General features: G+C 42.9%; 1 protein-coding gene across 1 annotated transcript in view; it reads right to left on the bottom strand.

Moving 5' to 3' along the window:
* LOC124851925 (ribonuclease inhibitor-like) overlaps positions 1 to 19,613 on the bottom strand; it is a gene marked incomplete at its 3' end in the record, with an annotated part of 32,157 nt that extends 12,544 nt beyond the window's left edge. Inside the window, exon 1 of the mRNA XM_047340113.1 lies at positions 19,594 to 19,613. Within this exon, the coding sequence (XP_047196069.1) occupies positions 19,594 to 19,613 (20 nt within the window). The remainder of the gene's footprint in view (positions 1 to 19,593) is intronic.
* Positions 19,614 to 21,644: the final 2,031 nt, after the last annotated feature.

Below are 21,644 nucleotides of genomic sequence, written 5' to 3' on the forward strand. Positions count from 1 at the left end.
GATACATGTAGTGCACCTTGTTGTTCTGGGTTTGAACCCTCATGGTTGATGCACTTATTGTAAGTTGCTTTGGATAAAAGCGTCAGCTAAATGTAATGTAATGTAATGTAACAACCCTTATTGATCAGAAACCTCTCTCACCAAGCGAGAAGATGTTTTACCTGAAAACGTACCTCGTCAGAGAAGCCCTCAAAGCGGTGTGTGGCAGTAGACCATGCCACGGGGCTCTCACCACAGCAGCCAGAGACAAACCATTTGGGTTTCAGCATCTTTTATTAAATCCAAACATAAATTCAAAAGGCAAACTTAAACTTCATGAACTTTTCAGCTCAGTGTCTCTCCCACGTTTCTCAGTGTCGCTGAGAGTCTGTCCGAGTGTTCTGAGTCCTTTCCTCTGAGGCAGCTCAGACGCTGCCTTTTAAGCATGAGGATCATTCAGCTAACAGCTCTCAGCTGGGCTGATTGATCCTCTGTGGTGCAGGTGAAGGTGCTCCCCCAGCCCCATGACCTCCACACGGTGGAAGGGTTCTTCTACAGGAACTTGGAGGATGCATATACAGGCGCCTTGAAAGTCCTACATGAGAGATGTGGGAACCCATTCCTTGTTCAAAAGGCCTTTCGAGACAAGCTCAGCAGATGGCCTAAAATCAGTGCGACTGATCCTTAAGCACTGAGAGAATTTACAGACTTTCTCCAAGGTTGTGCAGAAGCATAAGCTTTTTCCAGAAGACATGATCCAGTCCGTCCACGTGCAAAACATCTGGACACTCGACTCAAAGACACTGAGACGGAGCAGAGTGGTTTTCACAGAAGACGACGGTGTGAGGAGTCGAACTGGAGAAAGATTTAAGCCCTATCACTTGACATATTTCATGCTTTTAATTTTTTTCCAGTGTAAATCGAAACCAATGAATAATTGCTGACAGTGTTTGGTTATAATTTTTCACGAAAATCATTTATTTTTAATTTTTCTCTATTTTATGACCGAAATATCCATCACGTGTGTGCGTGGTCTTTAACATGCTTCCTGCTTATTGTCGAAATCAGATCCTCCTGCACGTGATCATGTTCTTTTTGTTTTTTTCATCCGTCTGAAAGAAACAAAAATCTTTTATCAGATAAGTCGACACCGAACTCGACCACAGACGTGTGACAGTGAGTTGATCTGAATGAAGATGTTGAAATGAGAAGAAGTTCAGGAGCTTTTAGTTTCTTTATGTGTCTGATTCACTGGGTGAATGTGCCGTCTACTGAACCCCCCTCCCACAACCCTCCGTCTTTTAGTTAAGTCCAAATCAAACAATGAAATGGTTGTTTGAATACTGAATATTAATAATAACAATAATAATAATAATAATAATGTATATAAAGACGATCAGTGACTTTAAATAAAGATGGACGACACATCTCCACATCCTCCTGCCGTACAAAACTGGAGTGAATCCACGGTATCAAGGCCTCGCAATACATTCATATATTTATCATTCGATAGGGGAATCATTTATTTTCACCATAAGTAAAACACAGAGAATGTATCAGAATCATTGACTAATGAATTAATGGGATTCTTTATTCAGTACAGAATGGAAGTGCTCAGTTCAACATTAAAAAGACATCGATGTAAACAGTTGTGACACTAAACAATATGTGGACAGGACAACATCACAAACAGGGTTAAAAGTGCATGACAACTTTGATCCTGAATTTCATTCCTGATATAAAACATTTAAAACCAAGAATCTTGTCAAATATGTATTTTATCAAATGATTCCTAAGATGTTGTTATAAAACTCAATAATTACATAATATAATTGTACAGTTTAATCAAAACATTTTATTCTAAACACCAGTAATTAAATAACTAATTAAAACCAAACTTATTAGAAACATGAAAACTTGAACATCAGTGTGAGTCAACTTTTTTTTGTATGGTCCATGTCCAATCTGCTGACATGAAGGAGGCGGGATTTACGAACTGTACTGCAGCTAGCCACAAGGGGGCGGTCTATCTTGTAGTCCATCTTTATTTACAGACTCAGGAGAGAAGACGTGGAGTTTACTGATCTGATTTTAAAACGTAGCAGAAGGAAACTGTCGTTTCATTTAAGTTGGATTTTACCTGTTTTGGTTTTTACTTTTTTTCAATGTTTTGTTTGTTTGTTTGTTTGTTTGTTTGTTTGTGTCCGTCCCATCGACCATGTTGATATTTTATATAAATTGTTGTCGGTCATGAAAGACGAAGAATCCAAATCCATGGTTTTAAATCATATTTATATAAATAACTGAATCTGAGCATATCTCTGTGTAAATGCAGGTTCGTCAAAGGGTTCATTTTATTTTGATCGCCAGTCATGTTGATGGGACGTCGTCGCCTCTCGGGGGGGAAACCAGCTTTAACATCCACTTTTATTGTAGTTTTTCATCTGTATCATCTTTTAAAAATCATCTTTTCATCCATCAGAGCGTCGCTTTATTTCACAATCCTTCATCCACAGCAGTGATTCACATTGAGTTCCACTGAGAATCAGAGTCGGGGCAGAACACGAGTGACGGCTGTGGGCTCGGTCTGAGTTTGTGTTCTGATGACGAGTGTCCCTGGAGCCCCGCCTCCCACGCCGCCTCTATTGACTTGTTGTTGATTGTGGTAAATGCTAGTGCCTTTGCTGTATTGTGAAACTGGATATTGATTGTACTGTTGTACTGACAGGGCCTGGGGACAGTCAGGCGCTCTATTTATTATTGTTGACTCAAAACAATCATATTTTTCTATGTAAGTGCTTTAAATAAATTTGCCCTTTTGTAATGGCTGTTTCCAGGTTTTGTTTTCTGCAGAATACGTGCAGCGGCCTCAGTGAGCACAGACCCCTCCTCAGCTCCTGCAGAGTCTCCAGTGAATTACAATGAGGATTACTGAGATTATTTTAATTCTGACACTGCGGGGCCAAAAGTATCCCGGGATATCCATGAATGTAATATTTATTAAGGTCGGTGGTTTTAAGCCTGTGTGCATCTTCCATGCATGTGATTGGTCCGGGAAATTTTCCAATGCAAACTGAATAATTGTGAAGAATCCAGATACTTCACATCCTCTTAAAATGTAAATGTCATTTTACAAATAGTTTATAGTGAGATGACGTGTTGGTCACCAGACAATTCACTTTTATTACTGTTTTCTAACAGAACAAATTAATCACCATGACAACAAGAAACATGTGGATGCATCGAGAGTAGTGTTGTTCAATAATGCATTAAACGTGACACCATAAAATGGTGTGCCTTGGGGCATTCAATAAATTTGGTTATCAGAAAAAAATATTGAATATTAATATTAAATAATTAATTGATTAAAGTTACCTCGGGGCACCACCCTTCAAATGAAGGAAAAAGATAGACAATTTATTGATTAAGTCTCATGAAAGTACTAACTACAAATTTGGAACTCTGATTAACAATTAAATTAATAACTATAACCAAAATTACCATATAGATAGTTAGCAAAGTTGAAGGATACAGAGTTCTTGACAGTGTAGAGGTTGGCAAAATTCACACTTATGCAACATTCATTAAAACATTTGTGAAAGAAAAAGATAAAGTATAAAAACAAATTACTAAAGGTGTACTTACTATATAAATATGCGTGTGTGTGTGTGTGTGTGTCTGTGTGAGTGAGTGTGCCTTCAAAATGGCGGCTGGCCCCTATGAGGGCAATAAACCATCCCCACTAGTATGTTTACGACATGTGGCGGGGGTCAGAGAGATGTGTGTGTGTGTGTGTTGGGGCCAAATTAGAGAAAGTTACTAGATGCATGCAGAGAAAGACTTTGAAGAGCATAACATGACTAACATTAACTTTCAAATAACTTATAACCAAAATATCACAGCAACACAAATCAAACTTATAAACATCACCCGGAATCAAATAAACAGTCTTTGCTTAGCCTAGTATAATTATTAATCCCAGTTATGTTACCCGTCCATGAAAAGGGAAAAAAGGTTGATGTGCTGTTCGAAGTCCAGTGAAGTCGTCTTGCTGGGTTGCGGCTCCTGTTGTGTTTCTGCTGTGCGATGCAGCTCTGGTGTTGTTCTTAGGCAGGCTTTTGCGTCGCTGATTTTTGGAAGGTTTTAGCAGTCTGCTCCAGTCAGGCCTGCTTGAAGGTTGGTAGAGTTTGGATTGGGAGGAGGTTTCCTTGGTGAGGTGAGCTGCAAGCTGCACCTCTCCTCCATTGAAGTTGAGCAGAAAGAGAGGTGGGCTCCTTTTGGAGAGTTGAGTTGAGTTGAAAGAGGAAGAAGAGAGGGAGAACTGGGTTTATAGTGGCCTGGTGACCTCATGGGTCATGGGGCCCAGAGTGACCAATAGTGGTTGAAACTTGTGGCCTGGTCAGTTTTCACACCTCTGTGTGACGTTGAAGCCGGGAGACTGAGTTCTGGAGGCTCTGGTTTGTCTCCAGAACAAAGAACATGTGCTCCAGGCTTGGACTACACATGTAGGCCGAACTGTAGTTCACAAATACCAGGTCCCAATAGTAGAATAGAAAATGATAGTGACTTTGACATCATTGCACTCTTTACAAATATTGTGTTTACCTGGTATTTATATAACAACTGTTCTAGTCTTCATGACTAATTAAAGCACCTAAAGGTCCAGTGTGTAAGATTTAGGTGAATATACATATATATTGGCTCCTCCTCTGAATTTCCTCCAGGCTCTGTCTCCACTCTGCCTCCCAGCAACAGGCCCAGTCGACGCTCTACACACAAGCTGCTGCTGCTTCAGCCTCTGGATCCTCAGGACACAGCTCAGCCTCACACACACTGTCCTCTTCACACTCACCTTTCAAGATCCCAGCCTCCATCTGTTGAGAAAAGACATCGATGTTTCCAGAGACTCACTTCATCAGCTGTGAGTCATTGTTGCAACATCCAGTAGAAAGAGCAGCAGTTTGGTCTGTTCAGAGTGAGCATTTCTCTCTGCTTTATGTTCACGTGTTGGAATGTTCACTTCAAGAAATAGTGTTTCCTCTGCATATAGTTAAGAGTGGACACCTGAGAGGTGGATTTACTGTATTACAGGTGAAGACATGTTTCACTGTGTGAGCCCATTACATAAAAGTGGGGTTACTGCACGTATGACCAATCACAGACATGAGACAGTTTGAAATGGCAGGCCTCATGTTCTAGCAGAAGATCAAACTGTTCTACTGTAAGAATCAGAGGAGAACAAACACATGATCCAGAATAAAAGAAATTCAGTTACAGCTGCTGATACACGAGAAGGAGCAGCTGGTAAAACATCTCAGTTGTGTCAATGTGTAAGTTACAGCGCCCCCTGGTGGGGTGACAATATCACGTGACCCACGATATATGCCCGTGTGTGAGCAGGATAAATAACTCGAGGCGCGAGATCTAGATCTGTTATTTACTAACAAGGCGAGTGGAAGAAGATTCTTGATGAGAAACGTTTGAATCCCAGGATGTGACCCCTGTCTCCTGTCTCTGAGGAAGGACCACACTGACTCTGAGGACACACACTGACTCTGAGGACACACACTGTCTCACTGACTCTGAGGACACACACTGACTCTGAGGACACACACTGTCTCTGAGGACACACACTGTGAGGTGGAAGCCTCTGACATCACTCTCAATAAAACACATGGACTATCTTCAGAAGCTGACTGAGTGCATCTGGTGTTTTGGTGTGGGATGAGTCTGAGATTGAGATGTTCTGGGTGAGTTGAGATCAACTGAACCAACCAGACGTGGATTTAAACTTCCCTTATCCGTCCCTTTAAGAGAGAGTGTGCACCCACACAACAGTGGAGAGTCACTGTGGTCAGTGGCGGAGCTTTTTATGCAGGTTGATCTCAACTTAACCTGGAGCAGGTTAGCCGTTCATCATAAGTTACTATGGTGATTTAACTCGTTAAGAAGTGGACGAGCTTCGTAGGACTGAAAAACTAAACCTGAAGTTAACCTGATAACCACAAATCCTGCTTGGTAGCACAGACCCTGGATCTGTGATACGCGGCTAGTGTTAGTAAAATACTGATGAAAGCAGCGTGGACTGAGCTCCAACCATCTACTGACCTCCCACAGTCTCAGTCGACAGCCTAAACTCTGCTTTAGATCAAGCAGCTCCTTCCTCCTGAGTCCTGCAGATCGTTTAGTCTCAGATCAGTTCTCTCAGATGAGAGGGTTTTGACCTCAGAGCTGAAGCCAGAAGAACAGCTGATCTCTGACAGTCTGCAGCCACTGACCTGAATAAAGATAAAAAAACTTAACTTTAGAATTAAACTGAGTTCATGTGAAAATAAGAAACACATATTCATGTCACACAGACTCATAACATGGAAGATAAATATAAAATCAGACACAAAAGCGAGTCCTGATTTTATAAAAATATATTATTTGGACCCGGTCTCTGTCCTGCAGATCAGTTTAGGAAATCCAGAACTAAACTCAGTGTTTTAACAAGTAGCTGAATATTTAAAATGTCACAGATAAATTAATGAATGGATTCAAGTTATGTATGAAGAGGAATTATGTTAAATTAGAATTCAATGAGATCAATTGGGTATAAATGCTGTATTATAGATATGAGATCTACAAAGGTCCGTCAGTGAACTGACCTCAGAGTCTCCAGTCGACAGGTTGGACTCTGTAGAAAACCACACAGCTCCTTCACTCCTGAGTCCTGCAGGTCGTTGTTACTTAGATCCAGTTCTCTCAGATGAGGAGGGTTTGACCTCAGAGCTGAAGCCAGAGAAGAACCCAGCTGATCTCTGACAGACTGCAGCTCTCCAACCTGAATAAATAATAAAACTTAACTGTAAATTAAACTGAGTTCATGTGTGAAAATAACATACAAATATTCATGTGAGCACAGACTCATAACATGGAAGATAAATATAAAATCAGACACAAAAGCGAGTCCTGATTTTATAAAAATATATTATTTGGACCCGGTCTCTGTCACTGCAGATCAGTTTAGGAAATCCAGAACTAAACTCAGATGTGTTTTAACAAGTAGCTGAATATTTAAAATGTCACAGATTAATTAATAGATAGATTCAAATTGTATGTATGAAGAGGAATTATGTTAAATTTAAGTGTGAATCAATTGGGTATAAATGCTGTTTTTATAGATATGAGATCTACAAAGTCAGTCAGTGAACTGACCTCAGAGTCTCCAGTCGACAGGTTGGACTCTGTAGAAAACCACACAGCTCCTTCACTCCTGAGTCCTGCAGGTTGTTGTTTCTACTCAGATCCAGTTCTCTCAGATGAGAGGGGTTTGACCTCAGAGCTGAAGCCAGAGAAGAACAGCTGATCTCTGACAGACTGCTGTCCTCCAACCTGGATAAAGAAATATGAATATTTGAATGTGTCCTCCTGTTGTTGTGGATCGTCATCATGTCAACACAGACTCAACATGCTGCTGACCTCAGTCCAGTCTGTGACCTGAAGATAAAATATCAGATCAGACATGTTGGACCATTATTTCATTCATCTCCTTCTTCTCTGTGTGTTGGTCACTGAGCAGTTTGTGTAATTAAACACTGTTTAAAGTAGGGATGGCTCCTGACAGTCACTTCCTGTTTGTTTCTATACTTATCCTTTGTCAACGTGTTTCAATAAGAATGTGTCTTATTTTGAAAACCTGAGGAGGACAAGTGCTAAACACCTCAGTCATGTTATTTACTGACACTTTCTTAGTGATCAGGAGCAGGTGAGTGCAGGTGAATGGAGCTGATGAGGTGGACGTGACTGACAGGCTGGGTGAGACAGATGACTGAGGGACAGTGGTGAAACCAGAACTGAGACAATTTAAATAAATAATGACCCAATAGAAGAAAAGTTGGAAAAGTAAAGAAGGATTTAAGGACCTCAAGTCTCAGTCCACAGTTTGGACTCTCAGTCAGAACACAGCAGCTTCCTCTGAATCCTGCCAGGGTGTTTTCACTCAGATCAGTTCTCTCAGATGTGAGGGGGTCTGACTTCAGAGCTGAACCACGACTTCCCAGTGAGTCTTTGAGAGTCCACAACCACCGAGTCTGTAATTAAAGAAAATATCTGTTAGAATAAAATCAGAAAACACAACATTCATACAAAACGTGATCATGTGACCCTCACCCTGGTAAATCCACTTTTTGTCTCATGAACATGTAAAAAACTCCTCAAGAGAATCCTTTCAGATTTGGTACAAGCGTTCATTCAGACTGACAGAGGAACTCATTAGATTCAGGTGGTCAAAGGTCAAAGGTTACAGTGACCTCATATTATTAATAATGCAACATGTCAGGAACCTGGAGGGACTGACACTGCACTGGTTGGTGGTGGCGTACAAACGCAGGGTGGTAATTCTAGTTTGACCAGAAAGAAGAATAAACGATATTTCCAGTTCTGCTTCTTCAGTTTAAAGGAACAGTCAGTGATTCTCATCCTAAACACAGAGAAGCTGTGATTTATCTGATTAATCACCGTTTCTAAATGCCTGAAAAATCCCCTTTATCTCTGTATATTGTTGTGGGAACAGAACGATAAATGACAGAAGACGGATATATACATTTAACATTAGTTTTGTTATTGATGACAAGTCCAAAAGAAAAATCAAATCAAATCAAATAAAACATACCACATCATAATTAAATGTGGCTGTCTCTTTGCTTTGCCTCTGAGCAAACATAGGATGATGTTATTTAGAACATAAAATTTCTTTATCAAACTCAAAGAACCTTTATCCTAAACAATCGAGGCTTCTTAGCCTTTGATCTTTTTTTAAAACAAATATAGGATGGTTGAATAAAACTGTTTTCTTTTCTTTTTTTACCTCTTAACAGTCCGACGGCCCGCCCGGCGAAGCGTCAAACTTTGTTATTTACACAACTGCTTCATATAGCTAGGTACTGATGCGACATATCTTTGGAAAGTTAAGATTCTTGTGATTCACGATTGATGCAAACCATTTCAGAATATGATCACCAGCAACACAATCAACGCCTCTGTCAGACCACCACCAACAAAAAAAAAACCAATAACCAAATCCAGAGGTCACTCACCCTGAAGCCTCATTGTAATCCACAGATCGATAACATTGGTCTTGTTACATTTCCAAAAGGTCAGGCGATCCGTCAGTAACGTTTAGTCCAAAACACATTATTACATCAATAAATACCCACAGACTGCTGTTGCATCATTTCAAACTAGCCGGCAGCTATGTGTAACCTTTGATGTATTTTCCCTCGTAACTCCCGTTAGTATGTAAACATAGCCGATATCTTGATTTCAAAATGGAGGCTGCACTCTGAACTTTAGATTGACAGCTTACTTGACCCAATAGGAGTGGGCATGTCCTGTCCACAGCCTACAATAGCCAATGAGACCTCTTTGAGGACAGTGCCTGCCTCTCTTCTGTCGTGTGAGAGACTGACCGATTTCAACCGATTGTTCTGATGACTGGCATTTCGTATGGCCAATGAAATTTCCTACATGCACATACATGCTTCAAACAAACAACCAAACCTTTACACAATTAAATGTGAATGTGAAATCTGAATCTGAGCCCATCTGCAGAAGCAGTGTTGAGGCCAGTTCACACTAAAAAGAGCGAGTTCAAAGTTTAGTTCATACAGATGAAAATGAACCAGTTCATTGGGATGATTCAGGTGACAAATGTCCGGTCATGTGTTTGGTTCTGAATCGATGAATCGATGGAGTGAGTGGGGGCGGGTATGGGTTCATGGATCAGCTCATTCTGCGCATGCGTTAAAATAATAATAATAACGCGTTAATTTTGACAGCCCTTATATATATATATATATATATACAGTATATCTACAGGTCAGCAGGCTTGAGAATGTGACTTGAGATATCATGTTCAAACTCCCTTTGTAGTGATCACTTAGTTTCACTCTCGACATCTGATCTAGTTGCTCTTATATGTAAATTAGATCAATGAGAATGTTTATACAAACCAAATGTATACATATATTAAAGTATATATTCGACTCATCTCCACTGATTGAACATGTTATTGATCATGTCTGGACTCACTGAGCCTTCCTGCAGTTCCTCACAACTGGGATCAGTCTCCATCGACCTGGTCTGATGTGTTAGAGCCTCCAGGTCAACTCATCAGAACCTCCTCTGACATCTGCAGCATGTAGGCCAGAGCTGAGCAGTGGATCTCAGAGAGTTCCTCCTTCGATCTGTTCTCTGACGTCAGGAACTGTTGCATCTGCTGATGAGAACTGAGTGGTGATTCATCTCAGTCCAGACAGTGGAAGATGTTGATGCTTCTGTCAGGAGAAATGTCACCACTCTTCATCTCCTTCAAGTTGTTGATGACTCTCTGGATGATCTTTGGATTGTTCTGTCCATTTAGCAGGCCTCCTAAGACTCTCTGGTTGGACTCCAGACTGAGCCGTGAAGAAGCGAACAAACAGGTCCAGATGACCATTTGTACTGGTGAGGATTTCCTCCATGGTTCTCTTCAGGAGGTCATCAGGGAGAAGGTACTGTCTGTGTTCCCATATGTTCCAAGAAGTTGTTGAGTTCTTCTGTGTTCCTCTCGGTGTAACAGTGGAACATGTAGACTGCAACCAGAAACTCCTGAAAACGCTCAGATGAACAAAGCTTAGTAGACTGATTTCTGGAAGATCACACACTCTCTCTTCTGAAGATCTCAGTACAAACTCCTGAGTACACCGAGGCCTCTGTGACATTAAGACCCACACCGCTCCAGGTCTTCTTGGTAGAACATGATGTTTCCTTCCTCCAGATGTTTTAAACGCCAGCCTCCCCAGCTGAAGAACGTCCCTGTCAGCCTCCGTCAGCTGCTGTGGAGTCGTCTCATGTCCCTCACCGTGCCCATTTGTTCTTCCTCTTTGTCTGAACCAGCTTGGAAGTGTGAGTACAGGTCAGTCAGGGTCTTGGGCAGCTCTCCTCTGGTCTGTGGTCAACATGTGCTCAGAACTGTAGCACTGATCAGCAGAAGACTGGGGATTTGACACATGATGTGGAGGCTCCTGGACGTCTTGATGTGAGATGATTCTGCTGCACAGCTCTTCATCACTGAATCTCCTCACAGAAGTACTCTCCTTCTGGGCGTCAGTGAAGCCTCGTGCTTCTGTGACCCTGTCAGCACATGGGAGGATCCTGATTGGCGCGCCCAGGTCTGGAGGTCCAGATGAGGCCGAGGGGAAGCAGATTCCCTGGATAATTTGTCAGCAGCACATTGACTGATGACCTCTGTGTGACATCAGACACAAGCTTCCTGTGGTTGAAGTCAGAGAAGGTCTGCTTTCATCCAGGCCGTCAAAGAGATGAACAAAGGTTTACAGACAGCGGCGTCTCTGCCGTGAGCTTCTGTAACGCTGGATGGAAAACACTTGTGGAGCAGCGTGAAGACTGTGCTGCTGGTCTTTCACCAGGTTCAGCTCCTGAGCAGAAAGCACAGTCAGCAGACCCACATCTTGGTTTCTAAACCCTCTGCCCAGTCAGTGAACTTCCTTTCCGAAGGATTTTCAAGCGCCAATGACGCCCGTTGGTCAGGGCGACTCGTGCTGCTCTGCTGGTCAGTTAAGGCTTTAAAGATGTCGTGGCACTTGATGGGAGTGTCGTGGAGGCTCTTCATCTTGGAAGCCGTCTCAAGCTGCCTCCTCTTGTTAGTGTGCCTCTTCCTCTGTCCTCTGTGATGTAGAGCTCAGTGTAGATCCTGTTGAGGAGGTTCTGCTTCCTGTTTCATCAGTTCCTTCAGTCATGTTCACATCTCCTCCTCAGGCCCAGGCTATGTTCATCTAAAGCCTCCTGCAGACCACGATCTGCTGAAAGACAGAAACAATGTCAGAGACAGAGAATCTGAGAATCTGCTGATTGTTTCATCCAGATACTACAGAAAAACTACAGAAAATAAAGCTTGCAACTTTGTGCTTTTATAATGATGTTAAATGTTGATGCTGTATGAAGGAACAAAATAAAACAACGCTATTGCTGTTGTCAGAAGTGAAGACATCAGCAGACACATGTACAGTGCTGCTCTGACCGGCTGTCTGAGCTCCAGCTCCTCATTCTGGATCTTTGTCACACTGGGGACAGGAGAGTCTCCCTGAAGAACCAGACTGGTCCCAGTATGAGGTGATGCACTGTCTGCAGAACCAGTGTCCACAGCTGGTGGAGACTGGATCCTTCAGGGCGTCCTGACATGAAGCACAGCAGGGCGACTGCTCCTCCTCCAGAAACATGACTCCTCTTCCTCTCCCTGTGAACATTTCCTGATAACTCATGTCACAGTCACAGGTTGTCACATGTTCAGAGGACTGATGTTTACCAGTGTGTGGAATTTGGTGCAGATCCAAAATGAGTCTCTAGTGAATCTCAAAGTGGTTTCATAAGGAGCGTGTTGGTTCTTGGTGGAGGTCTGAGCTCTTTAAGTGATTCTGAGAGATTAGTCACCAACTTCAATGAAGCTGTGTCTAATGCAGGGGCCACACTAGAGGAAACTAAATCCTCTTCAGAGCAGTTCACAGTAGAAACAGTCTCTTACTCTGTGTGTGAGGGTCAGGTTCATTACTGAAGTCTGGAGGAAGTCCTTTGGACATGTCACTCTTCAAGTGCAGCTGGACCCTGGAGACTCTGCTCTCAGTCATGGTCCTGACACTCTCTGCAAAAACACAAACATGTTTTTATTCAGAACACATCATTCACTGGTTCATTCTCTGAGGATTCAGTTTTGGAGGGTTCAACGTGTTTTGGCAGGTCTTTACTTTGTAATGTGGTCCAGGTTCATTACTGAAGTTTTGAGGATTGACCCATGGACCAGTCACTCTTGAGACACACAGCTGAACACTGGAGACTCTGCTCTGTCCTCCTCTTCCTCCTCATAACCACTCATCTTCAGTCTGAAGGAAAAACACTGTGAATCACAGGAATCCAGGAAAAACAAGTCTGTTCAAGAAACACACCCCAAAATACAAAGGAAGGACACACACACACACACACACACACACACACACACACACACACACACACACACACACACACACACACATACACACACACACACACACACACACACACACGCACACACACACACACACGCACACACACCAGCTAGGTGACTGTAGTATGATTCTGAAAACCGTTCTGTTATTAAACACTTGATGAACAGACGTGATGAAGATAAAACATGAAACTGTGAGTTAACTCTGTTAATTGGTCCTTTGAAGGCTCTTTGTTCCACAGCTGCTGTTCACATCTGTCTCTGGGGATCGATCACATGAAACTACGTCTGTCACCAGGTGTGAACTGACAAACTTAGAGTGAGGTGTGATCAGCAGACGGATGTTAACAGCAGGTGTGAGTGTGACAGTAAAACTTTCAGAAAGTTGTGTTCACACTCACCTGCTCACTTTTCTTCCTTCTACTCATCCCAGTGAAAATGAGTCTGACACGTCCCTGTTCTCATGCTCCTCCTCTCTTTACAGTAGATATGATTGCTCACAGACCATTTAAAGCTGCAGTGTGTAAGACTCAGGTGAAAAGGATCCATCTTTTTGTATTAAATATAAAATAATCTAGTGATGTTTCCATTAGTGTGTTTCATCTAAATTGTATGAATCACGGATTTCTTGACTCTAGAATGGGAAGATCTGTATGCGTTATAACGTGAAACTCAGCCGCACGTTGTCCTGTGGAGTGGAGCTTCCTGAAACAGCCGCTCACAGGAGGAAACAGTGCATTTGTTGGGGACTATTTCAGCGGCGGATGGAGCTCTATGGCACAAACACATGAGATGTGTCAGGCTGTGGATGCACACACAATATGTTTATATCAACAAGAAGAAAAATATATAAAATATCACCAGACTTGTTCTTTTAAATGTCTTCTCCTGATAATCAGACTCAGAGAGTTTGAGTTTTGGGCTGTGAATCATCGATTAAAGTCCGTCTTTCCTCTTCTGGTTAGAATACTGAAGGATTCACGCTTCATTCTTTTCTCATCTAACAGATTTGACTTCTCTTTCTTCTACTTCCCAGCCTATGTGTATATTACTGAATATAAGGTAGTGGTCACTTCCAATTGTTGAGTCTTCCCATACTTCCCACTCACATGTCCATGCCACCTCATGATACCAGTGTCAAATCCTGTGCTGAAGTCTTACCTGTGTGCTACATCCTCCTTGTCCCTCTCCCGTCGTTAATACATATTAAATTACTATCCTCCAATTGTTGTTCTAGTATCCCCCCATGTGTGTCCGTCTTTCTCCCCCCCACAATGTGAATTAAAATCCCCACAGCAAAAGATATGATTCCTAATCTGTCCTTGTATCTGCTTGAGTTTATTGATTCCTAGTTTCCTGCATGAGTTATAGTGAATTATGATGTTAAACTGTGATGTCCATATTTCTAACACAATGTATTCTCAACCCCCCTCCCCTATCACACATAACCACAGTATAATTGAGGATTCTATAGTCCACATTTGGTTTCAACCATGTTTCTTGCACAAACCACGTCCAGAATACAGATTTATAATATATGATTCCTGTGATTATTGATTAATAATGTTTTAAGCTTATATGTAGGCACATTGGCCTGCGGGAGATTAGACTACCAAGTAGGTTCCCCCAAATGCACCTGTGAGGGAATATATCTAGTGAACTTGGCACATGGCAACATATAAGCCAAATTGAACACTTTAAGCCCAGCAAACCACCTGAAATGCAACAATATAATCCAGGCTGCAAAGCACCTACATATTATTCACTCAAATGGGTGCACAGGAGTTGATTCCTCTTTCTGTAGCAATGCCAGACTGCAGACCTTCCTTTTAACTATTAAGTGGTTGCACTCTGAGCGATGATGCTGACTGTGTAACCCTCTGCAGGAAAACACAATTAAAACTCAAAGACAACTCGGTCCTGAGAAACTCTTTATTCACATCTCGAGATCCAATTTCCACCACAAACTTGGCGTCTGAACAGGATCCCTAGAAAGACCGTCTGGACCAGAAGCCTTCGGTGATTGGCCACCGGGAAGAAAAATCTTCTGCCTCTACCTCCGAGATTTAAGATACGAGAGGACCGAAGTGACTGGGAATTCCGGACCAAATCTTCACAGGATCAAAGACCTCTCTTTGGTCATCTTATATCCGGTGAGATGTTGAATTTCCAGATTTTCATGACTGTTTCGATGATGTCTCAAATAGAAAATCTAACAGACATTGGTTTTATTTGGAGCGGGTGTATTAGTCATTGTCTCTGGATTATTGTGGTTATTGATGTTAATCTGACCCATCCTCGAAACAATCAATTACGATTAGAATTATTTTGACGTAAAACAGTGATGGCATTTTACCTAGTTTTGCCTGAGAAAGAAGCAAGGATTCGTGGAGGCGTCCGTCTTAAATTGAGTGTTCAGGGGAAATTGTGGATGATTCGATTTAGTACACTTAATTAATAAAAAATGAGTAGTGACGAAGCAAGAGTCTTCCGGACCCAGAGGCTCCCATTATGGACGCCATGATTGCGAAGTGGGGGCAGGAAAGTGTGACATTTCTTCCAATAGGGTTATTGGTTAGTCCAGAGACTTTGCTTTTCCTCATAATGGGTCATTCACTATTGACAAAATTAAACTCCTAAGAGAAAACTCCTCAAAAGAGGAAAATTAAAAAACAATAAAAGGTTAAGGTCACAATGTGGAAAGAGACATTGAAGATAACAAGAAATGTCTTGAATTGTGGGAAAAGAAGGAGAATGTAGGGACAGAAAACAAACGGTTAGACAGATGGCTAAGGTTGACAAGAAGAAACTGAGAAAGTTGAAAAGAAATCACATAGATGTCTGTATCCTCCATTGACAGGGTGTGGTGGTCCTCGCTCGACGCCTGCTTCCTCTCCCCTACAACAGAATCCTCCTCAATATGATGCAGTGACCAGACTCTCTACCAACCAACGAAGGAGTCAGTACGCTGTCTATCTGACTTCGTCCTGACTGTCCTGTTTGACCTTTAGCGACATCCCTGTCCCTCCGCAAATGGGTGACCAACTGGGTGCTTATGAAACACATCTGAAACAGGCCTTCTTGAATGGTCTGCTCCCTCCCTCTACGGGCAGGCGTGAGCCGCACCTGCATCCAGACTTGAGGATGCTCGCTTGACCGAGGTCAGACGTCATGCTGAACATGCTACGAGCGTCAGCGAAAAGAAGCAAAGACAAAGCTCAGCAGCAGAAAGATCTACAGTTAACCATGGTGCAGGCTGTCAGCACTGGTGGGGCCCCGTAATCAGATGGCACCAATGGGGGCCAACTTCCTCCTCCAGGAAGAGATGGGGCGTGGGCGAGGCTTCCCTCGACTGGACAGAGACGAGTGTTACATCTGCAGGTGGAAAGGACACTGGGGAAGGGACTGCCCCCAGCGGCAAGAGGACAGGCGGCAAGAACTTTCACTGCTGACTGAAATACAGGAAGTGAGTGGGAGCAGGTGGAGAGAGGAACAACTCTTCTACTACCCACAGAGGAGCAGAAAAGGGAGTGAAACACACACACAAGTATGCAATGAAGAACAGCTTGCTGTACTAAACACACACACACACAAACACACACACACACACACCAAACACACACACACACAAACACACACACACACACACACACATACACACACACACACACACACATACACCAGAGCACATACAACCTTGTGATTTTCTTATATTAAATACAATAATAATGTTGCTTTTAGACATGCCTCAACTCCTAACTGTGTGTTACTTGATTACAAACTCAATTTCATGGTCGAGCTCTGGTGCAGGTTATTCTGTGGTTAGGATATCAGATTGCCCACATCTCTGAAATAAGTGGTCACTTTATATTCTCTCAAGATGCAAGCGCGCCACTATAAAATAAAAAATTTCACAAAGCCTCTCTAATCCACCGTTCAATTTGACAAACATCAAATAAGGTTTGAGCATGATTTTCTGTTGTCTCCCTGTTGCCCAATTAATCTATTAGGAAGAGATTTGTTGATTGCATTAGGCCTCAATTTGGTATCCTCCTGATGGAGTGACAGTTACACCCAGGATTCCTCCTCACCTCCTTTCCTCATGTCACAAACCACACATGAGCAGCTGTTTACCTTCATATCAGTGGCATCTTCTATAAATACCTCAACTGATCTGCTCTCCATGTCACGCTCTCTTGTCAGCCTTTTCACAGTTTTATGCACATTGATTCATTGCTGCACTTCACATGTGAGCAGACACACCAGATCCGTTTATGAATCTCTGTTTTTGCCTTTTCTCTGAATGGTGTCAATATTTTTGGTCTGGTTCCAGAAGTGCAGCTACCCGTCTCCCTCACCAACCAGCAGATGGCACTGTATCGCGTCTCGAATTCCAGCACTCATCTGGCTTTTCCAGGTCCCATGATGACCAGTGGCGACTTAGGCCATTGGTCAGATCATGCCAGGCTGCCGTTGATTGGCAACCCACGGCTTCACTGACGTAATGTATTCACAGTCTGAGTGCATTTGATCTAAAAGTTTCTCCAACCTTCTGTTCTCCAGCCACACGCGCTCACTGGTTTTGGTTGAAAATCACCTTCATTCTTATGCCATGTTGTCCAGCCCCTCTAATGTTTCTCCTTTACTTTCAGATCCTACCTGAAACACTGTGGGCAAAGACAAATGCTGATGTGGGCCTCATCAGAAACTGTGACCCAGTCAATATCCTCCAAAATCTGATTATAGGCCATGTAAACAACAATATCACTCAGACAGAATGCAGTGGAGGGGATCGTCCTGTTTTTGAATCCTTTTTGCAGGCTGGTGTAATTGTCCCCTGCCCCTGATTCACCCAGTCCGCCTCCTGTTTCAGTTAAGAAAATCAGAGACAAAGGTCAACCTACTGAGTGAAGAGGCGGTTTTGTGCAGGGATTTCAAGGCTTTGAATGACGCGGTAATTTGCTCGATCGCCTATTGTTCCCAACCCATACAGCTGCTTTCCCAAATTCCGCCTGACGCAGTGTGGTTTCAGTTGTAGACTTATCCAATGCTTTTAGTGTTCCTGTCCACAGGGACAGCCAGTACTAGTTAAGCTTTTAACTTTGAAAACAAGGCCTACACGTTCACGCCTATGTCAAGGCCTGTGAGTCTCCATCATTATACAATCAGGCTCTCAGGAACAGTCTTGAACCCTCCCTCTCCTCCCGGGTTCAACTCTCTTGCAGTATGTAGATGATCTACTAGTTACCAGTCCCATACAGGAGCAATGGCAAACGAGATGCGATCGCTTTGCTGACACTTCTGGCTCGTGGGGGTCCTGAAGTCAGCCTCAGCAAACTGCAGTTTGTTCAACAAACTTTCTGGGTCATGTCGTCACCAAGACGGCAAATCCTGTCTGATAAAAGAGTAGAAGCTATTGTTAACATACCCAAACCCTTGGCGAAGAAAAGAACTCATGTCATTCCTTCGGCACATGCTCTTTCTGTAGGACATTCATTCTGACTTTGCTCTTCTTGGAAGCCCCTTTAGCGCCCTGTACCATGGCAAATCACTCCTCCTCACAGACATATCGTTTGGACTCAGAGGCCGACAAAGCATTTGTCACACTGAAGAAGGCAGCTGCAGCAATCTCCTACTCTTGCTCTCCTAACCTGACAAACCTTTTGTTCCGGCTGTGGATGAAAGGAGCCGCTGCATAGACTTCCGTCCTCCATCAGTCTCGGGGACAATATCGTCCCGGCGCCCTACTTCTCCGCCAAACTTGACGGTGGCGGCCGGCCTTCCCACGTTGCCTGCGTGCAGTGGCCGCCTGTGAAAAAGCTGTCCTTGCCTCACGAGACATCGTAGGCTACTCTGACTTGACACTCCTTGTTCACATGCTGTGTCTCTCATTCTTACAGAACCGAAGACCTCACATCTCTCTGCTGCTCACTGGTTGCAGTATCACACTGTTCTTCTTGACATGCCCAAGCGTCACAGTGAAGCTGTTCAGCTCTGAACCCAGCCACACTTCTTCTGCTTACGACAGGAAGAACTTGAACTTCAAGTCAATGTTCTCCACGACCTGACCTTTCTGACGAACCTCTTCTAACTCTGACTTGACCTCTATGTAGATGGAGTCCCATCACGCGTGACCCTGTCTCTGTAGTACTAACTGTCCAGTTTTCTGTTTGTTCAGATAGCAGCGTTCTCCTCTCGAATTCTCTTCCTCATCACCTCTCAGCCCAGGCAGCCGAGGCTTATTGCACTCACGGAATCACCTGGGTGGCTACTGGTAAAACACTCACAGTCTACACTGACTCAGATATGCTGTCAGGCATGCGTGAGTCTGTGCCACACATGTCATCAGCCGGCCAGTGGCTGTAACCAGCCAGGCAGCACACCCCACCACCTACTCAACCTTTTAGACATCTGATGATGGAATTCATAGAGCTATCACCATCAGAAGGTAAATCTCACTGCTTAGTGATGGTGGGCATAGGTCAGGCTGGATGGCTCCTGGCCTGAATTTATTGATGAGGGGTATGTGGAGGTGAGGGCTGGAAACACCCTTCACCTGCACCACAGAGGATCAATCAGCTAACAGCTCTCACCTGTTCTGATTGATCCTCATCTTAAAAGGCAGCGTCTGAAACTGCCTCAAGGAGAACACTCTCAAGACACTGACTCTCAAGACACTGATGACCCAGAGCACCGAGAGAACACTCAAAGACAACCAGCAGAAAACTGCTGGCCTCTTTATGTTTGATTTAAGTTTATGTTTGATAAAATGTTAAAACCGGAATGGTTTGTCTCTGGCTGCTGTGGTGAGAGCCCTGTGGCATGGTCTACTGCCACACCCATATATATATTATATTCATATAATTAGATGTTTCCAAAATAACAAAACAGATTACCTGCTAGAATTTGATGCCTATGGGAATCAGGAATTGTGCTGCAGGAGAAAGGAGCCTTGAACCTTGGCTGGAGAAGCAGATCTACAGCTCCCATAATCCTGTGGAGCGACGTACCAGGAAAAGGACAGAGCACGAGCCGGCTCGCCAGTGTTGTTTACATCACGTGCATGGAGAGATGGCGCATTATTCAAAGACTGAATTGTTTTCATTCTTAACATTCCCAGCGTATCAGGCGTATTTCCTCTGCCTCGGGACAACACATCGAGGTGAGGAGAAGTTGGTGGAGCAAGCGAGGCCCGGAGGTCTGCAACACTGCCACCAGCGTTTGATGACCTTGCGGCATTTTAAAGTGAGAGCAGGTCAGAGTGGAGGAGGAAACAGAAACTCCAGCTCATTACAAACTTCGGATCATTGAGCAGCTGTGGACCAGAGAGAAACTGACCGACAGAGATTTTTAATCTTTAATGAAGTAAAATGTTTATTTTCATGTAAAAATAAAAATGATTCATGTAAACAAAGCAGCCACAAGATTTTACAAGTGAATAAAACAACCTGAGGTTTGAAGAGCGTTTCCGTGATGATCAAACTGGATTTAGTGGTTTCCTGCAGCAGTTGAATTAAATCGTTTGAAGCTGAGATTTTCGACCTTCTACGGGTCCAAACAGTGAAACATGGAAAGTGAGAAACTCAGAACTCAGGTCAGATCCATCACCTGCGACTTTACAGAAGATCTTATCTGACGTCATTCAATAAAACACTGTGAAATAAAATCATTAAAATTTAGACTGTAAATAAAGATGGATGAATGATGGCTCTCAAAAGTGAAGCCGAATTATCTGCATCGCCCCCTGGTGGCCGACTGCAGTATAGGTCATAAACCCCGCCTCCTCCATGTGTCTGATCAGCTGATTATTTAATCACAAATTCTCGCTGTGTTGTCGCTGTGAGACGTGACGGACGACATGTCGCTCACCAACCAATCACCGCTTGACGTTTCCATGGATACAATATTCTGGTATCAACCAGATTAAGACAATAATCTGAATAAGACACTGACGTATAAACAGTATGTTCTGATAAACCTGAATGAGATCATACTCAGAATAATCAACAATCATTGATAAAACATTATAACGTCCTGTCGGAGTTTACACAACATCTTGACATCCGACAGTTACAAGTGATGACATCATGTCCTGGACGTAGTGAGGTCTGTGCGTGAAGTACGATCACAGACTGGATATAAATGATTCTTCTGCAGTTCATCACGTTGTGGATTGAAAAATGTCACTTTAAGGGATATTCCCTCGTTTCCTTTTATTTCATGTACATTTGTGAATAAATGTCGATGAGTGTGATCTTATTGTCCGATGTTGTATAAACGCTGTACATGAAAGAAAGTCCACTTGTATAAAACTTTCTATCTCTTTGTACATGAGCAGGAACATGCAGATCAGTTATGAACACGTGTGAAGAATCCAGAGAGAATGTACATGAAAACTTCACTATTTGACAAATAACATGATTAAATTCACTTTGAACAGAAAAACAACCTCAGCTTCTCATTGGGTGAAAATATTTCTGTTTCTTATTTAATCTGAAAAAGTTCTTCACCTCGTCATTTTCTTTTCTTCTTTATTTACATCGACTCTTAGAAATCACTGTTGACTTTATACTTCAATGTACTGAGCATCTTATTTACAGCCTGGTCTCATCAATCTGTGTTCAGATAACACGACTTTACACTT

This window comes from Hippoglossus stenolepis, chromosome 1 (genome assembly GCF_022539355.2).
Source record: "Hippoglossus stenolepis isolate QCI-W04-F060 chromosome 1, HSTE1.2, whole genome shotgun sequence".
NCBI classification, from domain to species: Eukaryota; Metazoa; Chordata; class Actinopteri; order Pleuronectiformes; family Pleuronectidae; genus Hippoglossus; species Hippoglossus stenolepis.